Source organism: Lissotriton helveticus, chromosome 6 (assembly GCF_964261635.1).
Source record: "Lissotriton helveticus chromosome 6, aLisHel1.1, whole genome shotgun sequence".
NCBI classification, from domain to species: Eukaryota; Metazoa; Chordata; class Amphibia; order Caudata; family Salamandridae; genus Lissotriton; species Lissotriton helveticus.
Window position 1 is genome coordinate 113598752 of NC_136067.1, and position 24190 is coordinate 113622941.

At 47.3% G+C, this 24190-nt stretch overlaps 1 protein-coding gene across 5 annotated transcripts in view; it reads left to right on the plus strand.

The window, feature by feature from the left end:
* Positions 1 to 24190, plus strand: part of LOC144762305 (exportin-5-like) — a 2106094-nt gene that overhangs the window by 284568 nt on the left and 1797336 nt on the right. For all 5 annotated transcript variants that reach the window (XM_078647454.1, XM_078647456.1, XM_078647455.1 and 2 more), the window contains exon 5: positions 666 to 836. In XM_078647454.1, the coding sequence (XP_078503580.1) occupies positions 666 to 836 (171 nt within the window). The remainder of the gene's footprint in view (positions 1 to 665; positions 837 to 24190) is intronic.

Here is a 24190-nt window from a genome sequence, read left to right on the forward strand (position 1 = left end):
TAAAGATTTATAGAGCACATGACTCACCCCATAAGGCAATCTACCTATTGTGAACACCCAAAAACATTACATTTAATTTGTTAGTTTTTTCAAACTAACAAGTACAGGACAGTGTAATGCACAGCATGTTAATCTAGAATAGTCTCAAGCTGCAAAAACGATTATTACAGGTAAATAACTTTTTACCCCTGAGCTATATCTCTGTGCTCATCTTTACATAACTTCAAGTCATCTTCATTCTTTTGATTGTTCTGTTGTACCTATGATGTCTATGTTATTTGAGACTGTGAGAACAAGACTTCATCATACTATATTGTATAGTGGTTTTTATCCTCAGTTAACCGCATGCGCGCTGCGGCAATTTTCGCGCTACGCAGCTTTTTTCAAAAAGCTGCGTTAGATGACGAGCTCAGCTCGTCATCAGCGTGCGAGCGGCGCAACTGATGATGAGCTGAGCTCGTCATCAGCGCCGAAGGGGTTAATTAAGCAAGGTGAGAGACTCAAACTGACTGTATCTGCTCCCTACTGTCACAATTTGATATATGGGCTGTGAGGAAACATTCAGCCATTTTAAATTCGGATGTTTATAGTAGTGAATGAAGGACCTCTAGATTGCCTGTTTTTGCTGTATTGTGACTTGTTTTTTCTTCTTACTCATTCATTAGGCACTGCAGGCAGAGATGGTTATGCTGATATTGTTAAGGCTGTCAGAGGATGTGGTTATGTGTGATAACTGCAAACTCAAGAATATACTGCAAGGTAGAACACAAATGCTAAAACTCCTCTACACAGTGCGGTATTTACTTAAGGACTACTCTAAAACATACAGAGTCCTGGTAAGTAACTGAAAGGAAGAGTCTGTCATGGTTTGGTTTATTATTTCCTGATGTATCTAAAGGTCATCTCACCCATGATCTCTTGCTATTTGTTCCTGTGCCTAACTAAAATACAAACTCGAATCAGAACCTCCCAAAAAGTTAAATCAACCGAATAGTCTCCTCCCACATATGTTTACCTCTACAAACCTAATTTTCAAACTGATTAGGTTCCTACCAACCATTGATGAAAATGCTACATTTTAGGGATTCATCCTTAACAATAAATCAATACCCAGAATTACAGAAGAACACGATTCCTCTTGCCAGAATCAGACTTCATACCTGTTAACCACATATTCTCTTCAAATTTGATTATGGAAACTACTTCCTAACTTGAATCCTCAAAATCTAAGTAGCGACTCTTAAAGTGTCCTGATTTCAACCTCTTTCTTTAACACAGTTAAAACATACATCAATGAATTGTTGAGGATTCATAATGAAAACAGCTAGAAATTTGAGGACATTGTGGAGAGTTGATATTTTTAAAACCTACGTTCTGCATATTATTTTCTGAAGTACCAAACATGGGCAGAACATTAACGTGTACCAGAAAGTGGCACCGTAGTTCTTTCTTGCACCTTATTTATACCTGGTTACACATTTTCAGGTTGTGTGTTAACCTTGTTATTTATACATTGTTTTGAACCACATTACCACGTTTCTGAAACCCTTGAGATCAGATGCTTTTTCAGACCTGCATGTTTGACTCACAGGGCAGTGCATTTTAACTCATTGTTATCAATGATTGTCATACCTCTAGTTTCAAGTCTGATTATAATCTCCTGACATCTTACTGTGAAAAGAGCTCAACCTTTCAACAAAAGGTTTTTGATAACAGAGTTTAGCAGTGTTGAAAGGACATACACCCAATGTTTATCCCTACCATTGTGATGTTAGCTATTGCCTGGTCTTATGGTTTATGAAGTGACTAGTATTGGTGAAAGCCAAATGAAGCTGGGGAGAAGTGGAGTTACAGCTCTTTTAACCTACACTCTTAGATTAGAATAGCGATGCCTTTTATTGGGTTGCCCAACCTTATGAGGTTACTAGACAGTATATTGTTTGGGTACCGTAATTTACCATTGGTGTTTCAAGGCCATAGTAGTGGTGTACTCAAATTTGATGACCAAATTTTGCATTGTGAATCTTTCTGGATTCATTATGCTGTGCATTATTCCACGGTCTAGTGGTTCGGTCCAGAATCGTAGTATTTTTTTTTTTTGTAGCCTAGGTGGGCGTCTACGTCCCACCATTTGATGTCCTTCCTGTGACGTCGGCACGCTTCCTGCGGAAGCTCCCACCTTTGGGCGCCATCTTCAGATTCTTTTTTCCGCCGTTGGGTCTAGATTGTCACCGAGAGGTTCCTGAATTTTTGGAGAAAATGAGAAGATGAAGACAGAAAACCACCGAAAAAATTGGAGAATACATCTCGCAATCAAGACCACTGAATCGGGACTATGAAGTCCAACGGAGAATGTGCATTCAGGGGGACCCCTGAGTGCAGGAATGGACAAAACACCTTTTAAATTCTGCCGTAACTCCTACCACAAATACGCACAGACGGACCAGCATCCGGTTTACTACCTCTTCCTGCCGGTCAACCACGAGAGCAAGGATTGCAACGCCTGCTCGGCTTTTACCCCGAAGACACTCAGGGTAAGAGAAAGACAGAGGAGAGCCAACTACAACATGCAAGGCCAAGGTCAGCCTCCGTCGCTCCGGGACTTGGGCCTCTCTAGTGGGGAAGAGGAAAACATCGCCGAGGGACCAGATGACTACACGGTCGTAGAGACCGATACGAAAACTACAAAGGAGGTAAGATTGACGTCGACCCATAAGACCCCAACAGTCTCTCGAAAATCAGAGTCAGACTCTTGAAAAACAGAGTAAAAGTCCACGAAAGGAGCACTGGTGCAGAAACGTTCGATGGACGCAGCTGCATCCAGAGACAAACAGCCCAGGGGATCCTTTGAAAAGGACTCCCAGTCGGCGAAACCCCAAGACAAGCCTAGGTCGTTGAAGCACATCCCCGACAAGGCGCGCTCGACGCCGAAGGAAAAGGACCCGAAGGCAACTTCGACATCAAAGAGATCGGCCGAAACCCATGACGCCGAACAGGCCGCGAGATGGAGAGGAAAAATAGAAGGCTCGAGGCCGAAATGGACAGTATCCTGTAAAGGAAAAAGGAATTAGACGAATGGATGAAAAGGTTCACCATCCCGTCGAAGCCTACGACGATTGTCGAGGACGAAGAGGAGTTCGATGCCGAAGAGCCGCCGAAAACTCCGGAGCCCCAGGAACACCAAGAAGAAGCGGGCCTATACTATTATGAGGGAGAAGGCGAGGAAGACCGGCAAACATGTTTGGGGTCCGCATCCTTGTTGGCGCAGGACCTGGATTGGCAGGACCTCGACGCCAAAAGCCCGGAAGAGGCCGTAGAAACGTATCCTTCAAGGCCTTCGCCGCCAGATGACATTGGCATCTACAACATGGTCATCAGAAATGGAGCAGCAGCATATGGGGTAAAACTGGAGGAAGATAAACCAAAAGCCTCCTTCCTCTTAGAGACCCTGCTCCCCACTTGAACTAGGAGTCAATTCCTACCCATGCTCCCAAGTGTCCTGAACCAGGGAAGGGAAGCATTCAAAGAACCATCAAGCTGCAGGTCTGTCACACCTAGGGCAGAGAAAAAGTATAAACATTCCTCTAAGGACCCACCATACATCCATGGATCTGTCACAGCTGACTCCATCATTGCAGCAACGGCCAGAAAGAGGGCCAACATTCCCACAAACTCAGGCCCACCACCAGAGAAGGAAAGTAAGAGGATAGACCTCAATAGAAGAAAAATAGAGAGGAATGCAGCAATCCACTGGCGCATTGCCAACTCTAATGCCCTACTCAACAGGCATAGGTACCAGCATTGGGGCGGAAGTTAGACAGCTACTCAAACACCTCCCTGAACAATACCAACAGAGAGCGACACACCTGGTGGAGGAAGGCAAGAACATGGCAAACAAATGCCTCAAATCAGCCCTGGATGCGGCAGACACATCCAGCAGACTCATGATGATTGGGGTAACAGAAAGAAGGCATGCCTGGCTGAGGATCTCAGGTTTCAAGCCGGAAGTCCAGAATAGTATTCTGAACAGACCCTTCAATGGAGAAACACTGTTCAGAGCGTCAGTAGAAGAGAAACTGATGCAGCTCAAGAAGGAAAATGAAACTGCAAGGTCCATGGGGGCGTTGCAGTTCAGAGGAATGAGTAGGGGCACCCTGACACGGAGACTGAACGGAAAAGGGGGTAACCAGCTGGGAACATCACATCAGACATTCCAAGAGAACTACCAGGGCAACAACCAAGCTCAGCAGGGTCAGCAACAGCAAACCTGGCAACACCAGCCTAGGGGCCAGTCCTTTCGTGGGAGGGCAAATGGAGGAGGACAAACAAGAAGAGTGGGCCAGCAACCCACCTCAAAGTCATTCTGCTCCACCAAACGTGCCCACCAACACAACACCGCTAGTGGAGGGGCCCAACAAAATGAGCAAAAAAGTTTTACACGCACTCAAATCAGGGATCAACGAACATGTAACACCAGTAGGAGGCAGACTGAAACACTTCTTCCAGGAGTGGAAGAAAACAACAACAGACAAATGGATACTGAACATCATACAGTTTGGATACTGTATAGAACTGGAAAAGAAACCTCCAACCAGGAAACCAAAAAGAAAGTCACGCTCAGAAAAAGAACTCGCGCTACTCCTACAGGAAGCGCAAGAACTCCTCCTCAAGGAGGCGATAGAAACAGTACCGTTCAAAGAAAGAAACAAGGGAGTGTACTCAAACTACTTCCTCGTACCAAAGGTGGACGAAACGTTGAGACCCATCCTGGATCTACGGTTCCTAAACCAGTACATAAAAACTCAAAAATTCAAGATGACATCCCTACAAGAGGTTATCCCTCAGATAAGGGACGGAGATTTTATGTCCACCATAAACCTCAAAGATGACTACATACACATTCCCATGAACAGACAGCACAAACATCTACCGAGACTTGCCATCGACAAAGCACACTACCAGTTCACAGCCCTGGCCTTCGGACTAAAATCCGCACCAAGGGTCTTCACCAAATGCCTCGCAGCGGTAGCAGCACACCTGTGGATGGAAGGGATTCATGTATACCCCTACCACGACGACTAGCTAATAAAGGCAAGTTCCTACAAACAATGCCAACTACATGCACAGCAGGTCACACAGACGCTGACAGTACTGAGATTCTCAATACACTGGGGGAAATCCTCAATGGAACCAGAATAGGTGAAGATCTTTCTAGGCACACAGATCCACACCATACAGAGCAATGTGTTCCCCAGCGAGAAGAGAACACTTGCCCTGCTGAAGGAGACATGTAAATACCAGAAGGGGCGAGCTCTGATAGTGAGGACAGCGAGCAAGATCATGGGGATGATAGCGTCTTGCATACACCTAGTCCCCAATATACGACTCCACATGACACCATTCCAGGAATGGCTCCAACAACAATGGTCACAAGCTACAGGGAGTTGGGAAGATCTAGTGGTTGTAACGCTCGCAGTGCAAGAGGAGGTAGCGTGGTGGAACAAGGACAAGGGGGAAGCCTTTAACACCACCAAACCCAACAGTGACCTTCACCACAGACGCATCCCAGAGGGGATGGGGAGCACACATGGACGAGCTTAAGGTGAGGGGTCTGTGGACTCCAACAGATGCAGTCAGGCACATCAACTACCTGGAACTAAAGACCGTGTTCCTTGCCCTAAAAGCCTTCCATAAAAAACTGTACAGGCAGAGAGTGTTGATACAAACTGACAACACAACAATGATGTTCTACATCAACAAACAGGGAGGAACACATTCCGTTGCACTATCCAACCTAGCGCTGGAAATATGGAGATGGGCCATCCCACTAGAAATAGACCTCCTGGCAATACACCTACCTGGGAAGGACAACGTGGAGGCAGACAGGCTCAGCAGACAGACATCAGCATCCCACGAGTGGGAGCTCAGTGCACAGGAAATGCAAAAGCTATTCAAAAAGTGGGAGACACCAGAAATAGACCTATTTGCAACACACCAGAATGCAAAATGCCAATACTTCGCATCCAAACAACTAGGGGAACAATCCCAGGGGAATTCCCTATGTATAAGCTGGTCCAAAACATTTGCCTACGATTTCCCTCCGATACCACTGATACACAGGGTACTCGGCAAATGCAGAACCAGCAACATGATACTGATTCTGGTGGCACCACAGTGGGCCAGTCAGTCCTGGTTCTCACAAATAGTGGAGATGGCGCAGGGACCACCACACAAGTTTGCAAAAAGAAAAGACTTGCTCTCCATGCAAAACGGGGAGGTACTTCACCCAGAGCCAACGAGCCTCTGCCTAGCTGCATGGCTCCTGAAGACGTAGAGTTTGCACACCTAAAACTCCCAGAGAGCACACTGCGAGTGCTACAGGAGGCAAGGAGACCTACCACACGGAGGTGCTATGTGGCGAAATGGAAAAGATTCCCACAATGGTGCATCAGGGAAAAACGACACAAGAAAATGACCATGGAATCAACAGTGCTAAAATATTTAACACACCTGCTGAAAACAAACCTAAGCTCTACCTCGCTGAGGGTACACCTAGCAGCGATAGTAGCCTACATTAGAGGGGAGAAGGGAAAGAGCTTCTTTACATCCCAAGTAGTCAAGAGATTCCTGGAAGGGGCTAAAAGAATGCCCCCCAGCCCCAAAAAGGATGCCGCCTCCGGCATGGAACCTTAATTTAGTACTATCAGAGCGTATGAAAGCGCCTTTTGAACCCATCCATAAGGACTCACTACAAATGCTCACAATGAAGATAGCCTTTCTAGTAGCAATCACCTCGCTACGCAGGGTAAGCGAGCTATAAGCGCTAACGCTACAGGAACCCTACATTCAAATACACAATGACAGGGTGGTAATGAGAACAGACCCACACTTTATGCCGAAGGTGGTGTCAAGGTTTCACATGAACTAAACAATACAGATACCAAGCTTCTTTCAGAAACCAGCCACAAGCGCGGAGAGAGCGCTGCACACTTTGGACGCTAGAAGGGCAGTAATGCATTACATGGAAAGAACTAAAGAGCACAGGAAAACAAAGCAATTCTTTGTGTCCTTCGCAAGCAGTTTCCTGGGAAGACCAGTAACAAAGGGCACCATTGCACAACGGATCACACAAACTATACAATTCTGCCACAAGCAGGCAGGTCAAGAACTACTAGGAGGGGCACAAGCCCACTCTACCAGGAAAAAGGGAGCAACAATAGCCTTCCTGGCAAACACACCCATTCAAGACATATGTCTGGCGGCAACATGAGCTTCAGTGCACTCATTCACTAAGCACTACTGTGTGGATATAAAAATGAACAAAGAATCACAAGTAGGACAGAAAGTGCTTCAACATATATTCAACAACCAACACTCGTCTTCCACCCAGCCGCTACAAACATAAGAAACCGCTGCAAAGTCTATGCACAGCATAGTGAATCCAGAAAGATTCGCGCTGCAAAACTAATAGTTTCTTACGTATTGGTATAGTTTTGCAGCTTGAAGATCTTTCTGGATTCACTAGTGAACCCACCCACCTCCGCCAGAAAGATGAGGCAGGAGGCAGAGAGAAGACAAAGACAAAGACAATATACAATCAGATTATTAAAGAGACAAATCTGGAGTTTCACAGGAAGGACATCAAATGGTGGGACGTCGATGCCCACCTGGGCTACAAAAATCAAAACAAAAAACAAAACAGAAAAAATACTACGATTCCGCACCCAACCAATAGACCGCGGGATAATGCACAGCATAGTGAATCCAGAAAGATCTTCAAGCTGCAAAACTACACCGACAGGTAAGAAACTATTTGTTACTTCATTTAAACATTTAATCACAACTGCGTTAGCGCTTGGACGCCTCAGGGCAGCAATCGCGCTGTATAAATACATATTTCATTTCATTTCACTTCAATTCTCTGTGGGTAACGAGGCTGAACTGTCTAGGCGTACTGCATAAAGTGGAAGGGTTTCGAAATTTGAAATCACTATTACACTTTAACTAACGGTCACAATGTGTTCTACTTTGTAAAAAAAAGTCTTTTTTAATAGTTAAATAACATAGAATAGTTTAATCTAAGAAACAGAAAACAAATTGGGCTGCCATAACATCTTCAAATATTATTGTGGCTTTGTGAGAAGTTGGCCTGATGTGCAGTGTTCACTATTCTAGTGATCACTATATATCAGTCCAAACAACCCTTATTGATGATTGGTTGTAAGTCAACCTTATAGACCAGCTATCCTAGTAGCATGGATACGAGCAGTCTAAGGCTAAGACTCTAGAGGGCGTGTTAAGCCAGCTGTTTTACCATCACATTACCCCTTGAACACCCAGTGAAAGGACACCACACAAGTGTTATGAAAATAAACAGTGTATTTATTAGAATCACAACAGCCCTGTACTCTTTATGAGGACAGGGTGCTAGGCACACAACAAAACTCTTACGAAAATACTTGAGTTAGCACAGTATATACAAATGCCCGAGGGGCACGAAAAACCATATACTCTAAAAGTGGAATGCGAAATTACTTGCAGGTAAGTACAGTACTAATAGGCTTTGGAATCGCTAGGACTTGACTATGGAATCGTTAGATTACTTGTAGGAGGCCCAGGGGACTCGGGTGCAGAGTGTGCACTCTCACGCGGGATGCGGGACAAAGTCTATGATAGCTAGTAAAGTTAAAGTTAGTGTTCACGGGCGAACCCGACCTGGTAGGGAGAAAACGACAGTGGATCCTGACCCTTGGATAGTGAGGCTATGCTGGGGCACCGAAATGCCGAAGTTACCTAGCCCAGGGGCTGCAGCTGCATATGTCTCAAAAGACGTCGGGAATCCTCGTTGACGAACCAGGAGCCTGGAAGAAAGATGCTGGCAGGCGACCAGTGAAGAGAGTTCGAAGTGATCCAAGCCTGGATCTGGAAGATGGATGACACCTGAAAGCAGAGGGGACCAAGTTCGTGACTACTAGCCAGTAGTCAGTGGGCACCAGGAGGGCACCGGATGGTAGTCACCTCGACTAGGTGAGTGGGCGACGCTGTGCTCTGCAGATCTCACGGACCAGGAGGCGTTGTCGGCGACAAGGATGGAGAGGCGAGCTGTCCCACGATGGATGAAGCTGTCGGCGTCGAAGTACCCAGGATTGGGCAACAAAGCCTTGGCTAATTCAACCCCACGCGGTGGACTCAAAATGGCGTCTTGAGTGGACCAGGAGGGTCCGGGGTGCTCCTCTTCTGGAAGGGAGCAAGAGCCAGTCTGGAGCAACCAGACCAGCAGCAGTGATGTCGTCGGGCGTCGTTCAGAAGGCCACAAGCCAACGGGCTAGTAGCCAAACAACGCGGTGAGCAGCAAAAAGCAGAAGGGCCCCACTCCGATCGTGGAGATGCTGGGGGGGCTGCTCTTCGGTGCTGGAGCTGCTCAGGGTCGGGGCTTCTCGGACCCCAAAGCACTCGCCAGGAGATTACTCGGCGGGCTTGCTGTGAAGAAGTCGTGCAGTCTTGGCAATAGTCGGTCCCTTGAGGTCTCGTCGCACTCACGGTTCTCAGCTTGGCTGTAGAGGTGAGTAGAGGTCGGAGGTGCCAGGGACGCCGGGTCTTGTCGAGCTGGGCAGTCGGATTCCGGAGGAAGGACTTACAGCAGACCGCAGTGTTCTTTAGATGGTGCCTGCGGATGCAGGGTGACTACTCCTTAGCCACAAGGGAGAATCTTGAAGAAGGAAATCTTGAAGTCCTTTCGCAGAAAGTCGTGTCTTGATTCCAAAGATGATCTAATTTGGAAGGGGGCCTGCTCCTACCTTTATCTGGGAAAAGGGGGCTGGCACGCGACTAAGTCCTGCCCTATGGGTGGGACTAGGAGGGGGGTGGTTACACCCCTCTCCTTTGGCGGGCTTTCCCCAGGCCAGGGGCTGGAGTGCCCCTGGAACTGGTTTCAGCCGGCCTATGCACAGTGAGCACCGGGGTGCCACTTGCAGTCACCTTCCTCTGAAGCCCTGCCTACCTAGGATACACAAAATCCTGTCTGGGACGGTGCTGGCACCGCCCCTGGCAGGAAACCCTTTGTCCTTATCTCCTGCTCTGGGAGGACTCCCAGCAGCAGGAGGGCAGACTTGTGTCTCGGTGGCAGCATCCATTTTGTGGAGCTGAGGCTCTGTTTCACTTTAACCGGGGTTAGAGGTTACATACATGTCGTGTCCCTCTAGAAGGGTGGAATGCTAACCCCGTCGCCAGAATTGGCGAGGGGTTAGTATTCCAATTCGTATGACACCTTGGCCCTACAGTGAGCTCTCCCTAGCGAGGCTGCTGGGGCTGCGAGCTGCTGTGACTACAAGGAGGAAGCACGAACCTTTGCGCACTATTGACAGGCATTTTAGATAATATTCGGAGCGTTTTTAATATTTTAATATTGGACAGCATTTATATCTTGGGGGCTGCTTTTAGATTGGGGAATTGAATAGCAGGCACACTGACACCCTCCACACCCTTACCTTCTATATCTCGAGCCTCCACCCGCTTTGGTAGGGATTTTACTCGGCGGTGGGCGCCATCTTGGGTGAGGACGGCGAGGTCAGCGCTCAAGTCGGGCCGGCCTCCCACCCTCCTCCTCCCCATATCATGTGTCGCCCATTTAGACGGCGCAGCGGGCTGGCGCAGCGGGCGCGCCGGAAGCGCGCCGAAGTCGAGCCAAAGTCAAGCCCGTCTGCGCCCGTCCGCGGCCGGACGGGGCGAGGGGCCACAAACCCTGGTAGTTCGTCACAAAACACCATAAGGTATGGAAGACATGCACTACTTGCATTACAACCTGACACGCCTGCCGTCTGCAAACACACCATGCCTGCCCAGTCACTTACAAAATGCACGAGGTGCCGCTTTGAACCCCCCCTTCATATCCCAGACACTAGCTCGGGCCCCACCATCAAAGCTGCATTATTGAATTGTAGATCTCTACGTAAGCACGCCCTAGATATTTACCATTTACTCGAGGACCAAAATCTTAGCATCCTCTTCCTAACTGAAACCTGGCTAGATGATCACTCGGACCCGGATATTATCCAGGCCATGCCCAATGGCTATTCCCTATCTAGATTGGACAGGAGGGACGGCAGAGGAGGCGGCATCGCCATAGCCACGAAAGCTCCTCTAGTCTGCTCCCTAGTACACACTCAGGTTGATCATAGTGAAGCCGGTATCTTCACAATTAACACTGGTCCCAATCATTCGATCTCTGGCATTTTGATATACCGACCACCAGGCAGACTATATGAGTTTACATCGACTCTAATGGAGGTGGTCACTCATCTAGCGCTGAGGAAATCCAGACTGTTAGTGCTAGGAGATCTCAATGCTCATTTCGAAGATCATTTAGATAAAGACGCTGATGATATCCGAATGGAATTGCAATCTGTTCAGCTCGATCTAAAAAATAAAGAACCTTCTCATCAATTAGGACACTTACTAGACCCCGTCTTTGGAAACTGGCAGGGAGTGCACACCTCTGCTCCTATACCCATACCTTGGTCGGATCATTTTATTATTCCTATCAAAGTCCAACTTGACAGGACGGAGCTTTTTCGTCATCAATCCCTGCGATACAAACGCAGAAAATGGAAGAACTTCTCTCTAGATTCGTTCAATCAAATTGTGTATGACGAAGGCCCTCCTAAAGGGGTCGACTGTGAGGCAGCTAATGATAATTTAAATAATATCGTCACTAAGGCCCTGGATACCACAGCCCCCAGCCGTTCCCTGTCCAATGCCAGGAGGCCGAAGAAAACTGCTCCTTGGTTTAGCCAAGAACTGCAGGCTATGAAAACGGCTTGTAAGAAACTTGAGAGAGCTTGGCGGCAGAACTTCTGTGCAGATATTAAAATACAACATAAAACAGCACAGAGAGTATATTATAAATCAGTTCGTCTGGCCAAAGCAGAGCATTATCACACCCGTATTATGGAAGCAGGCAATTCCTCCAAGGAACTGTTTCAGATATACAAAGAGATATCCATAGTGGACGTGACCTCCCCCGCTCAAAATGATTCAGTGGAAGCTTGCAATAATATTGCACAGTATTTTGCAGGCAAAATTAACAAAATCTATACTAGTTTCTCTAAACCGATAGATTCGGCTACGGGCTTCATTGAAAATGATAAATTTGTAAATACACCTGTATGTCTCAATTCTTTTGTAGTTCCCTCTTATGAAATTCTGTCCAAAATGAGCAACAAAATCAAATCGGGCTCTCCCCGGGACCCGGCACCCCCGAAAATTTTAGCTGAAGCTTTTCCTGTACTAGAACCCCATCTCAGGCACTTACTACAAACCTCCTTTACAACCTCCTGCCTTCCGGAGGAATGGAAACAGGCAATAGTATTACCCATCAAGAAAAAACCGAACATCAGTATGGACATAATGGATAACCTACGACCTATATCCCTGCTACCCTATGTGGCCAAGTTAGCAGAGAAAATCGCTAACAGTCAACTCATGGAACATCTTGAGACCCATAATGTTTTCCATAAATCTCAGTCGGGCTTTAGAACAGGCTTCTCTACGGAGACAGCTCTCCTGAGGGCCACTGAAACCTTACGTGAGGGAGCAGATGAGGGAAAGACAATGGCCCTCATCATGCTTGATCTCAGTGCCGCTTTTGACACTGTAGCACACTCCATCTTGCTACAGTGTCTAAATAAAGCGGGAGTTACCAACAAGGCACTGGGGTGGCTGAAATCTTTCTTGATTAATAGGAGCTTCCAGGTTCAAAGAGGGACTTTCCTTTCCGATAGGGTGATGCTTGAACAGGGGGTTCCTCAGGGCTCTGCCCTGAGTCCCACCCTGTTCAATCTCTACATGGCCCCTCTGGCAGAGGTAGTGCAGTCGTTCGGCGTGGAGCTTGTCTCCTACGCCGACGACACGCAACTCCTCATATCTCTGACTCAAGCCCCTTCTAAGGAAGCTGATAACTTCAATGCCTGCATGTCCAAACTGGCTATGTGGATGAATGAACACTGTTTGAAACTCAATGGGACAAAAACAGAGGTCCTCATTATTGGAGGCACTGAGGTCAAATGGACGTCAGAGTGGTGGCCTAGCTGTCTGGGTCCTCTGCCCTCCCCTGCACGAGAGGCGAAGAATCTAGGTGTATGGGTGGACAATAAACTGTCCTTTGACAGTCACGTAAAGAAGACTGTTGGTAAATGTTTTGGGGTAATGAAAACCCTCAACCGCACCCTCGACCTGCTACCCATTAACTCCAGGCGTACCATGACGCAGGCACTGATAACGTCCCGTATTGATTACGGAAACGTGCTGCTCATGGGGACATCAGTGAAAAACATAAAAAAGCTACAGGTTTTACAAAACTCGGCAGCTCGCCTGGTGCTAAGGCTTCCCCGCCGAGCTCCTTCACGCCCCTCTCTAGCAGCCCTCCACTGGCTACCGATCAGTAAGAGGATTGTTTTTAAAGCTATGCTTTGGTGCCATAAAATAATTCATCACAGAGCACCGGCATATATGTCTGATTTGGCGTCTGTATATGAACCTAACAGATCTCTTAGATCCAAAGGAATGGGTCTGCTTAAAACTACATGCCCCAAAAAAGCCAAAATGGGAGGCAGATCTTTCCGCACCTTAGCTGCCAAGCAATGGAACCTCCTGCCTCTAGATACCAGGTTGGAGAGTAATGAAATGATGTTTAGGAAGAAGTTGAAAACCTGCCTCTTTGCTGTGTGATTGGTTTCTGTTCTTTGTTGTTGCACTCTCGCTCCATAGCGCGGGGACACACCGGGAGGTGTTACCAAGCGCTCTACAAACTCCTTTAAACTAAAACTAAACTAAACTCGACATGTTTTGATAAAGCGATACCAGAGTTGGCATATAACCGCGAGGATTATAATGCACTTAAGAGTATATGGTATGCGATATCATGGAAACGGCTAAGGGATAGATCCTGAAAGCCGCAGACAGGCTCAGCTCATGCCAGAGCACCATCTCACACGATTCCAAGCACTCTGCCTTCAGGATTGTTAAGGCCTGCCATAGGAGTGACTGATAGGAGATCTGTGTGTCCATTTTAGGGTTAGATATAGGTATACTATATCTAAAGCAAAGGGTGAGTACACCACCTTGCCCCAGCTGTCGTGCAGCCAGTTGTGTCAGTTTAGTTAGTCAGTCCAGGGGTGGCACAATACATGCTTCAGCCCCTGGGAGACTTCTGGGTGCACCTCAGCCCTGGGTACAGGGACTTGGAGAGGGCCCAGTGCCAATTCAGTACCTGAGTACAATTTGGATAGAGAGAACAGCTAGGCTGTGGGTCTGATTAGCAGGCCCACAGCCAGGGAAAGTCGTAAACCAGTGCAGCAAAAAGCAAAAATCTGGGTGATCATAGGATTGCAGACCCTACTCTCCTACAGGCTTCTTAGCTCTGGCCACCTGATTTTTGTTCACATTGGTACTGCAGCTATGAAAATGACCCTACCTATGTGCAAAGTGGCTCAAAACACCCTGGACTTTTCCATGATTCCAAGAGAGGTCTTGAATATAACAATTTAATTATTTTAGTAAAACAATTACTTTGAAGGCATGGATGGACATTTTATAATTTAAATCTGAAACGCATTTGTTCAGTAATATCTATTGTCGGAATTCTCAGCATTTTAAAGTTCTTGACTAAATGAAAAGGAGTGTAATACATTACACTGTCAAAACACTCACTTTGGAAAACCACAATTGCAGCTAAATCATTTTGAAACTGACACATAGACCAGGGATTCTCATGAGTCACAGCTTTGCCTCCCATAGTCCATTTCCCTCCTTCTTTGTCCCTCACAGATGAAAGTGAGAAATGTCTTCCCTTTGTGATTTCCATGTTATTAAAGAGTTGAAATAATGGAAGATAACTAGTGTTAGCTAGTGTTCTATGGTATTGTTAACTCCTTTGATTTGTATGTCAGAATAGTGACTAAATTAATTCTGGCCTGTGATATTTCTGTATCCAGTTATTAACACCTTGGCTGCTAAGGCTTTTCCCGCTGGGTGCTGAAGGTCGATATTTCCCATTGTTCATGACGAGTTGACCTTGTCATGAGCACAGCTCCAGTGTGCCTCATGACGAGTTCACCTTGTCATTAGCATGGAAAAGGTTAACCTTTTCCATGCTAATGACAAGGTGAACTCGTCATGAGGCACACTGGAGCTGTGCTCATGACAAGGTCAACTCGTCATGAACAATGGGAAATATCGACCTTCAGCACCCAGCGGGAAAAGCCTTAGCAAGGTGAACTCGTCATGAGGCACACTGGAGCTGTGCTCATGACAAGGTCAACTCGTCATGAACAATGGGAAATATCGACCTTCAGCACCCAGCGGGAAAAGCCTTAGCAGCCAAGGTGTTAATAACTGGATACAGAAATATCACAGGCCAGAACATCGACTTTAAGTATTTATAATGTTAAGTGCATAAATACTGACAGCAAAAATAATGTGATTAAAAATGTAGATAATACTAAAATACTAACCACCAAAAATATAGTATTTTTAAAATAAAACTAAACAGAACCAAAATCGTGATCTCCATAACGTCATATATAGAACAATATCTACAACTGTATTAAATTCCCTTCAATAAAATGTACATTTTTTATTGCTATTTTCATTTGAAAAAATCTAACTTTCTTCTGCAAAACAACATAGCTATAACATAGTCTTAAAAACATAAAGGAAAAGAAAAAATATATATTGCTGATGTGAGCCCCTGGGAGTAGTAGGACATGCTAACTTCCACCTTCGAGTCAACTATCCTGCCGGCAGAGAAAATTCCATTAGAGTACAGAACTAAAAATAATTACAAATCAAAGAAAAAGTCACTGACAACACAGACCATCCTTGCCTTCTTTAAGGCTACAGAGTCCACAATTATTTGTCGTTCCACTTACTCTATTATTCCTGACGGAAATGGTCCCAGTAACTGTTATCAGTAACTGCCCAAGTAAACATTCCGTCAGCCCTACCGCCATCCATAGAATCTGACTCCGACACTGATTCAACAGACTTGCCTGACAATATCAATCGAGCAGACAAAGAATAACATAATTCCCACTGAGGGCTTAGATAATGTTAACCTTTGAACCCAGCCAGATAACTTCAGTACATTAAGAACACAACCCAACACCCAAATGAACAGCAACCTAGAACCATCTACTGAATTCTTCCTTTCTCATAACAGGGCAGATGATGCTTCCTCATTGTATACTGTTTTAGCAGCAATATATACAAAATTACTGATGCATTATTACATCAATATGCACTGCTATCTGACCAGGTAACCCTGCTAAAAGAATTCACATAAGACCTAAAACCGGTCAGCGAGAACCTTTGTATGGACTTTACCGCAAATTTTCACAGTGCATGTCGAATGGGCGATATCGTAGATCTAATACATCTGCTTCCTGTTAAACTTGGTTCACAGTCAATTAATACATATATCTGAAAGAGACACGTTAGTGATAGATTCCTTACCTTAGAATATCCCCAGGCGTCAGACTGGATCCGGAAAGATTTTTCTGCTTAGCAGTACCTCTGACCAGGGCAGGGGCTCTACAGCTCGCTCCTCTACCAAGCCTGTGCAGAATCAGCCCCAGCGCGGCCGTGGATTCCACAGGGGCGGGTCTGGGAAACAGCGTGCGGGTCAGTCCACCTCCACGCCCGCTGCTTCCGCTCCAAACCTTCCTAATCCGAGCTTCAAGGAGCACCCCACACCAGTGGGTAGCAGGGTTCCCCATCAAATCCACCACTGGCGCAAAATTACATCGGACAAGTGGGTGCTACAGATAATCTGCCAAGGTTATTCTCTCCCCTTACTGTCCTCCCCTCCAGACATGTCACCTCGGTACCTTCGTATGTCGGGGGATCATTTGGCTCTTCCCCGTCAGGAAGTCAGGAAGTCGCAGCCCTCCTGGCCAAGGGGGCCATCGAGTGCGTTCCCGGTGTGGAAGTAGGGAGTGCATGTTATTTCCACTACTTCCTGGTCCCCAAGAAGGACAAGGGGAGCTTGCGCCCCATATTGGACCTCCGGGACATCAATCACTTCCTCCGGAAGGAGAAGTTCAAGATGCTGACTCTGGCTCAGATCCTGTCTGCCCTGGACCCTGGAGACTGGATGGTATCATTGGACTTGCAGTACGCTTATTTTCAAATCCCCGTCCTGCCAGCCACCGTCATCACCTGCAGTTCAAGGTAGACCAGGAGCATTTTCAGGTTGCCGTGCTCCCCTTCGGCCTTAGCAGTGCCCCTCGGGTGTTCACAAAGGTGATGGCGGTGGTCGTAGCTCATCTGCGTAGGTCAGGGGTGTCAGTCTTCCCCTACCTCAACGACTGGCGGTTGAAGGCGGGCTCGCCCCAGGCAGTCCTCAACCACCTCCAGACTACGGCCGACCTCCTGCATTTGCTGTGGTTCTCCATCAATGTGCCAAAGTCGCATCTGAGTCCCTCTCAGAAGCTCCCCTTCATCGGAGCGGTTCTGGACTCAACGCAGTTTCGGGTTTATCCTCCCAAACAGCGAGTCTGGGATAGTCAGGCTATGATTCCGCTCTTTCAGCCTCTATCCCGGGTTTCAGTCAGGATGACCCTCCGGCTTCTGGGCCTGATGGCCTCCTGTATCCTGCTGGTGACACATGCCAGATGGCGTATGCGGGCTCTACAGTGGGACCTGAAGTTCCAGTGGGCGTAGCATCAGGGCAACCTGTTCGATCACGTCCAGATCTCGGAGGGTGCTGCACGACAGTTGCAGTGGTGGCTCACAAATCGCGATTGGGTCAGTGGCAGATCCCGCTCCCTTCCCCAGCCGGAACACACTGTGGTGACGGATTCCTGGGATGGGGAGGCCACTTGGGAGAGGCGGAAATCAGAGACCTCTGGTCTCCGATGGAGTCCCGGCTCCATATCAACCTCTGGAGCTGCGGGCGATCTGACTTGCACTGAAGGCATTCCTTCCCTCTGTCCGGGGAAGTGTGGTGCAGGTGTTCACGGACAACACCACCGCCATATGGTATTGCAACAAACAGGGCGGCGTGGGGTCCTGGACATTATTTCAGGAGGCTCTGCGCCTCTGGACATGGCTGGAACATCAAGGCATTACCTTGGTGGTTCAACACCTGCCAGGTTTACTGAACGCCAGGGCGGACAAACTCAGCCGCCGGTGCATGATGGATCACGAGTGGCGTCTGAACTTGGAAGTGGCGCAAGGTCTCTTTCAGCAGTGGGGAGAGCCTTGGTTAGATCTATTCGCCACCAAACAGAACGCGCAATGTCATCAGTTCTGCGCGTTGGAATTGCCAAGGCGGGATTCGCTCGGAGACGCTTATTGTGGTAAACTCCTGTGCTTTTTTTTCAAATTTACCAAGTGCCTCTTTTGCATTAGTTAGTGTTTGGTCACCCAGTAATTCCCTTTTGAGGTCAGCTATTTCTTTAGTCAAGTTGAGTACATTGAGTACAAACTCTAGGGCTGTATCCACCCCAAGCAACTATCCAATGTCTGTTTTAGCCACAAAGTTGAAATTCTCCCTAAGTTGAGGTTCTTATGCAAATTATTGTTGGCTCAATTCTTATTGTAGTCCTCCTGGACTATTGGTATAATGTTTGCTTGAAGGTATTTAGTTAGTAAATGCCCTTGCACCTGGGTTCTCACCAACCTTTTCTCTAGTTTTCCAAGTTTCCTCAATTTCTCCTGAGTGTTATTAACACGTGCTGCGGCTGTGTCTGAAAAAACATGCAATCCATTGTCAGATGTATTACTCACTGTAGGTAAGAGTTTCCTTTTCTAACATATTGCTAAAAAAAAATTTGTTTGATGATTACTCATGTGTGAAATATAGCCTTCTCTTTTTCAATCAGCGTTAACTCTCAATGGTTTAACCTTATATTCCTCAGAACCTTGATATCATACTTTACATTATCTAGATGGTTGTGTCTAAAGTATTTTAGATCAAGCAGCTGAACTCTAAATGTAAACTATTGCTAGCAATAACGTGTTGCACCAAGCAGAAGTAAGCATGGTTTCACACGAATCTTGTGGCACCATATTTTACAAAATACATTGCGACTATCACATCTCGTATAAAAAATGGGATTTGTATCTAAAAGAGCTGTGTACTACCTTCATTGCTAGAGATGGCTTTCAAAACATCCCCTCCATCAGCAGCGCAGAAATCATGTTATTAATTAGTAAAACCCTACTTTCTTGTTCACCAGCTAACGAAATCCCTGTTGTAGTCCTAAAGAAACTCCACTCTCGGGGAGAAAACTGTTGGAATATCTCTATAAAAATATCCTACGATTTATTCAAAGCCTCCCCATATCAAATGGTTCAATGCTAAAGCCTGTTCACAAAAACTTTAGATCCCAAATAATTACCTCCTTATTGCTTGTTAGATGCACATGGCAAATTGTTTGCCAATTATTTCCTAAAAAAAGGTAGCTGGTTGGACACCCATAAAATTATTAAGTTCTGTCAACCGGTTTTGACCGGCATGCTCAACTGTAGATAACATTATGGTGTTAAGTATACCAGTTAGAAAAGCAAAGAAGAGAAAGGCCTACAAACTGTACGCGTGCTACATCATCTACTGTACAGCCTTTAATAAATTTAATAGAAACTGTTTTTGGCAAAAAGTGCTACATCAACTACTGTACAGCCTTTAATAAAGTTAATAAAAACTGTCTTTGGCAAAACCCACAATCATGGGAAATCGATTACACCCTTTCACACTTTTTAGTTACTCTTCATAGAGAAACTTTAAAAAAAATAACAACTTTATCCTTATTCAGACATATGCAGTCAATGTTATCTTAACAGTTGTTCCTGCTGAAATATGTTAACAGTTCCACTCAAAAGATACTAACATAGACGGTTGTACCCAGAAATAAAAAGGAAAAACACAAAGTATCAATGTATGACCATCATATGTTAGTTTTGCTCTTGACACATCATTTCGTAGCAAGCAAATCTCCCACATTCACATAATGCGGTAAAAATATTACAGATGCCCATTCAGTCTGTTCAAACTACGCCAGTCGGAACTATGCCATCAGGAGTCTCGGTAGGGACTCCGGGTCCGAATTCTGTAAATATGTCTTAAGCGGGCTCCAGATATCTTTTGGTCAGGACCTGGGTGGAAGTAGTCTAGCATATAACTCGCAATTTATGTTGCAAAAAATGTGAGACTGGCAAGCCATGCACTCTTTGTAGGAGTTAATTTACTGCCCCATCGAAGTGCTATCTCGCGTTTAGCAAGAGCATCGCGATAGCAATACATTTCTGTAATTTCTTGGGCATGTTATAGACTTATCCTAAAAGCGCAACCCCTGGGGAGGGGGCTATTTCCAGTTGTCATTCGCGATAGTGTTTCAAAGAAGGCTACTCAAAACTCCACAATCTTGGGGCAAGACTATGTCAAATGGGTGAAGTCGGCATAATGGCTGTTGTATTTTCTACAGTTGTGAGGTCGGGAAGGGTCAATAGCGTGAAGTTTGGTATGGGTCATGTATGCCCTGCATAAGTATTTAAAGTGTATCAACTTATGCCTATTTTTGAAGGAGATTCCCCTAGTGTGTGCACAACAGTAGGCCCATTGGTCGTCCAAGATGGGATGACCCAAGTCCAACTCCCAGGCAGCCCGAATCTTAGTATAGTGGCACGGGATCAGGGTCATGCTAGCTTTATATAATTTCGATATCAATCGATTCCCATCAGGGTTTGCTATAACAAGGGATAGATGTCTGAAGGACTGCGGCTCCAGCGGGTATTCCGATATTTTAGCACGCAGCGCCCTGCACACCCTGTTGAAAATAAACTAGTCCATAAAGGTCAATCCTGCCACCCTGTCTCTACAAGCATTGTCAAATACATGCCCACCCAGGAACAAGTCGCCAAACTTCACCATGGAATGGGACATAAGTATCCGCAAAATCAAGTTCTCTTCTGTGATAGGGAGCCATGTGTTGTGCGCTATAGAGATGTCGGAGGAGTACAGGGAGCCATGTCCTGTGATCCGCGAGAGTTTGCGCCATGCCCAGCTCTTGGTAGATACTGTCTGAATATCTCTAGGCTCACGAGGAAGGCCCTGGGGCAGGATGGCGGAGAGCGTGATCGGGAGTGCCAAGTCAGACTCAGGCTTTCCATAGGGAATGCGTGCATCTGGATGGTACCATGAATGGGAAAGCTGGCTTGCGCAACCAGATAATACAATCTGAAGTCCGGAGCCCCCTGTTCCCCCCCTTTCATACGGCAATGTCATGGTGTCCCATCGTATCCTAAGTCGTTTGCCCCCCCCCAATTGAGCCGGACCATGTGTGACCGGAGGGTCTTAAAGATACTGTCTGGGAGCGGGATGGGAATGTTGTGAAACATGTATAAGAACTTTGGTAGAACAATCGTCTTCATAAGTGCAATTCTGCCGGACATAGAGAGGGAGCCGGAGCCAACGTTCTATCTGCACCTTAAGGTTGTGTATGTCTGAACCTTAGTTTAACCGCAACATCTGTTCCGCTTCTCTGTGTATCTGTATACCTAAATACCTGACTGAGTCATGACACCATGTCAGCGAGCAGTCTCATTCACATTCAATGGTGCCAGTTGTCAAAGGGAACAGTACGGACTTAATCCAGTTGACACCCAGGCCTGAGTATCCACCAAAGTGAAAAATCTCTGACCAGTGGGTCTAGATTGGTTTGAGGGAAGCGGACATACAAAACAATGTTGTCAGCATAGAGTGAAATGAGCAGGGGACCTTTATTGAACTGTATAGCTCCTCTGTGGAGGTACTTCTCCTAAAAGTGACGGACCAAAGGGTACAATGCCAAGATAAAAAGTAAAGGAAATAATGGGCAACCTTGCCTAGTACCACTTGTGAGAGTTCAAGGGGCGGATAATGTACCATTCAAGCGGAGTCTGGAGGAGGGAGAGGTGTACAGCAACGCCGTGAGGTCTATGAAACCCCAGGGAATGCCTAGTTTCCTCATTACAGCGCATATAAAAGGCCACTCCAGAGAATCAAATGCTTTTCAGAGTCCAACTGGACCACCGCAGCCGGAATCTCTGGAGTAATTCTATGTAGTACTGCAAACAATGTGCGCAAATTCAGCGCAGTGGACCTATGGGGAACAAAACCAGATTACACTGGCGATGTGATGAGATCCAAGAGTAACGCAAGCCTCAACGCAGTCATTTTGGCTAGGATTTTGTAGTCCAAATTCAAAAAAAATAGCGGCCTGTAGGAACCGCTGTTCAGTGGATCTCTGCCGGGCCTGGAAAGTAAGACAATTACAGCTTTGCAAAGTGTTGGGGGTAATGATTTATTTTCCAGGGCTTCATTGTAAACCTCAAGAAGATAAGGTGCTAGCATAGCTTTATAAAACACGCTGGTGAAGCCATCTAGTCCAGGCGCTGAAGTGCAGTTTAAGGCATCTATGGCACTGATAATTTCATACTTGGAAAATGGCTCGCCAAGAACTTCTGCATATAATCCTCAAGCCACCCCATAGCAATTTCATCTAAATAGGCCCTACAGGCGTCCTCGTCCTGCTGCGCCCGTAGTGTATAAAGTTGTGTAATATTGACAAAACTCATCTGTAATGTCTGCTGTGTCTGTGTGAATCTGTCCGTCATCAGAACGAAGAGATGCAATGTAAGTCTTTCCCACACAAGGCCCAACAACTGCGCCTGCGTGCATTCCGGCCTGTCACCCTCACCATACCGTCTGGCAGTAGCATATTTCCCCAGAAAGTTTTTTTCGCTCTCCGCCGCATCCGTAATACCCCCAGCAGCAACAAGCGATTGGCCTGCTTAGCCGGGTCTGAGTGTTTGAGTAGGTCTGCGTCTAATGATTTTAGACGGGCCTCTAAGCGAGCAAGTGTGCCCCTCAATGATTTTAATAACCCAGAGTGTTTCGCAATACATTCCCCACCTTATGTACATCTTAAATGCCTCCCAAACAGTCGCCCACGTGCTGACAGAGCCCACATTGAGATCAAAATAAGTAACCATGGTCTCTCGGATTTCAGCAGAGAATAAAGCGTTGATCTGAAAGAGACACGTTAGTGATAGATTCCTTTCCTTATAATATCCCCAGGCGTCAGACTGGATCCGGAAATTTTAGCGTAGCAATACCCCTACGCGTCGGTAGGCGTCGTCCGCGGCTCCACGTCCGTCGTCGGCGTCGTTAGCGCTGGAATGACATTGTCGGAGTATTTAGACGCCGCCCATGCGCACTGACGTCAGTTCTTCTTTTTTCCGCGCCAGCTAGCGCAGATCCGGAGATGCTCTACCCCTAATAATTTTTTGACTAAACTTTTTGATCATTTCTTTCTTTGAGTCTTCGAATCTATCGGTGCCGGTAGGGATGCCCGGGTTCAAGCCCTGTTCGAAGTGCGACCGACTGATGTCGGTCACGGACCCCCATAGCCGGTGCCTGAAGTGATTAGGCCTCGACTACGACGACCACACCTGCTCCGACTGCCGGGCCCTGACGTCGAAGGCTAGGCGGGAGCGGTCCCGCAAGCGGCTCGAGCTCCGGCAGTCGGCCCCGCGCCATTCCAGGTCCCGGTCCCACGGGAGGTCGAGGGACCGGTCGCGGGGTCGGAGTCCCCGCAGCTCCGGGAGTAGACATCGGTCGTCGGGATGCAAGTCCTCAGGTAAGAGGGATGAGAGGTCGGAGAGGCATCATCGCTCCTCCGACCCACCCTGACGCTCGCACGATGCGGCCGGGGGCTCGGGCGACACAGCCCACGCGGCTCCGAGAGAGTCGCAGGCGTCGCCGCCTGCCCCACACCTTCGGGTCCCTGGGCACGGCGTGACGCCGGAGGAGATCGAGCGGTACCTCATGGCCATGAGGTCCCTCCCTCCTCAGCCGGGTCCCGCAGCGCTTCGGGCCCAGCGGTCCCGGCTGGAGGCCCTAGCGAGTCAGGCGCTTCGGCCCCGACGCCGCCGGGTTGCTTCGGCCCCGGTACCGCCGGCGACTTCGGTCCCGGCGCCGCAGGACCTCACCGGATCCGCTTCCGGATCCGGGTCGTCGCCGGTCGACCTCACGACCTCACCGGCGCCGGCCCTGAGGGTGTCGCCCCCGGCGCCCGTTGTGGACGCCGTCCCCAATCTTCCCTTTGGTCCGACTCTGGCGCCGGAACGGCGCCGCTGGGCGCCGCTTCCG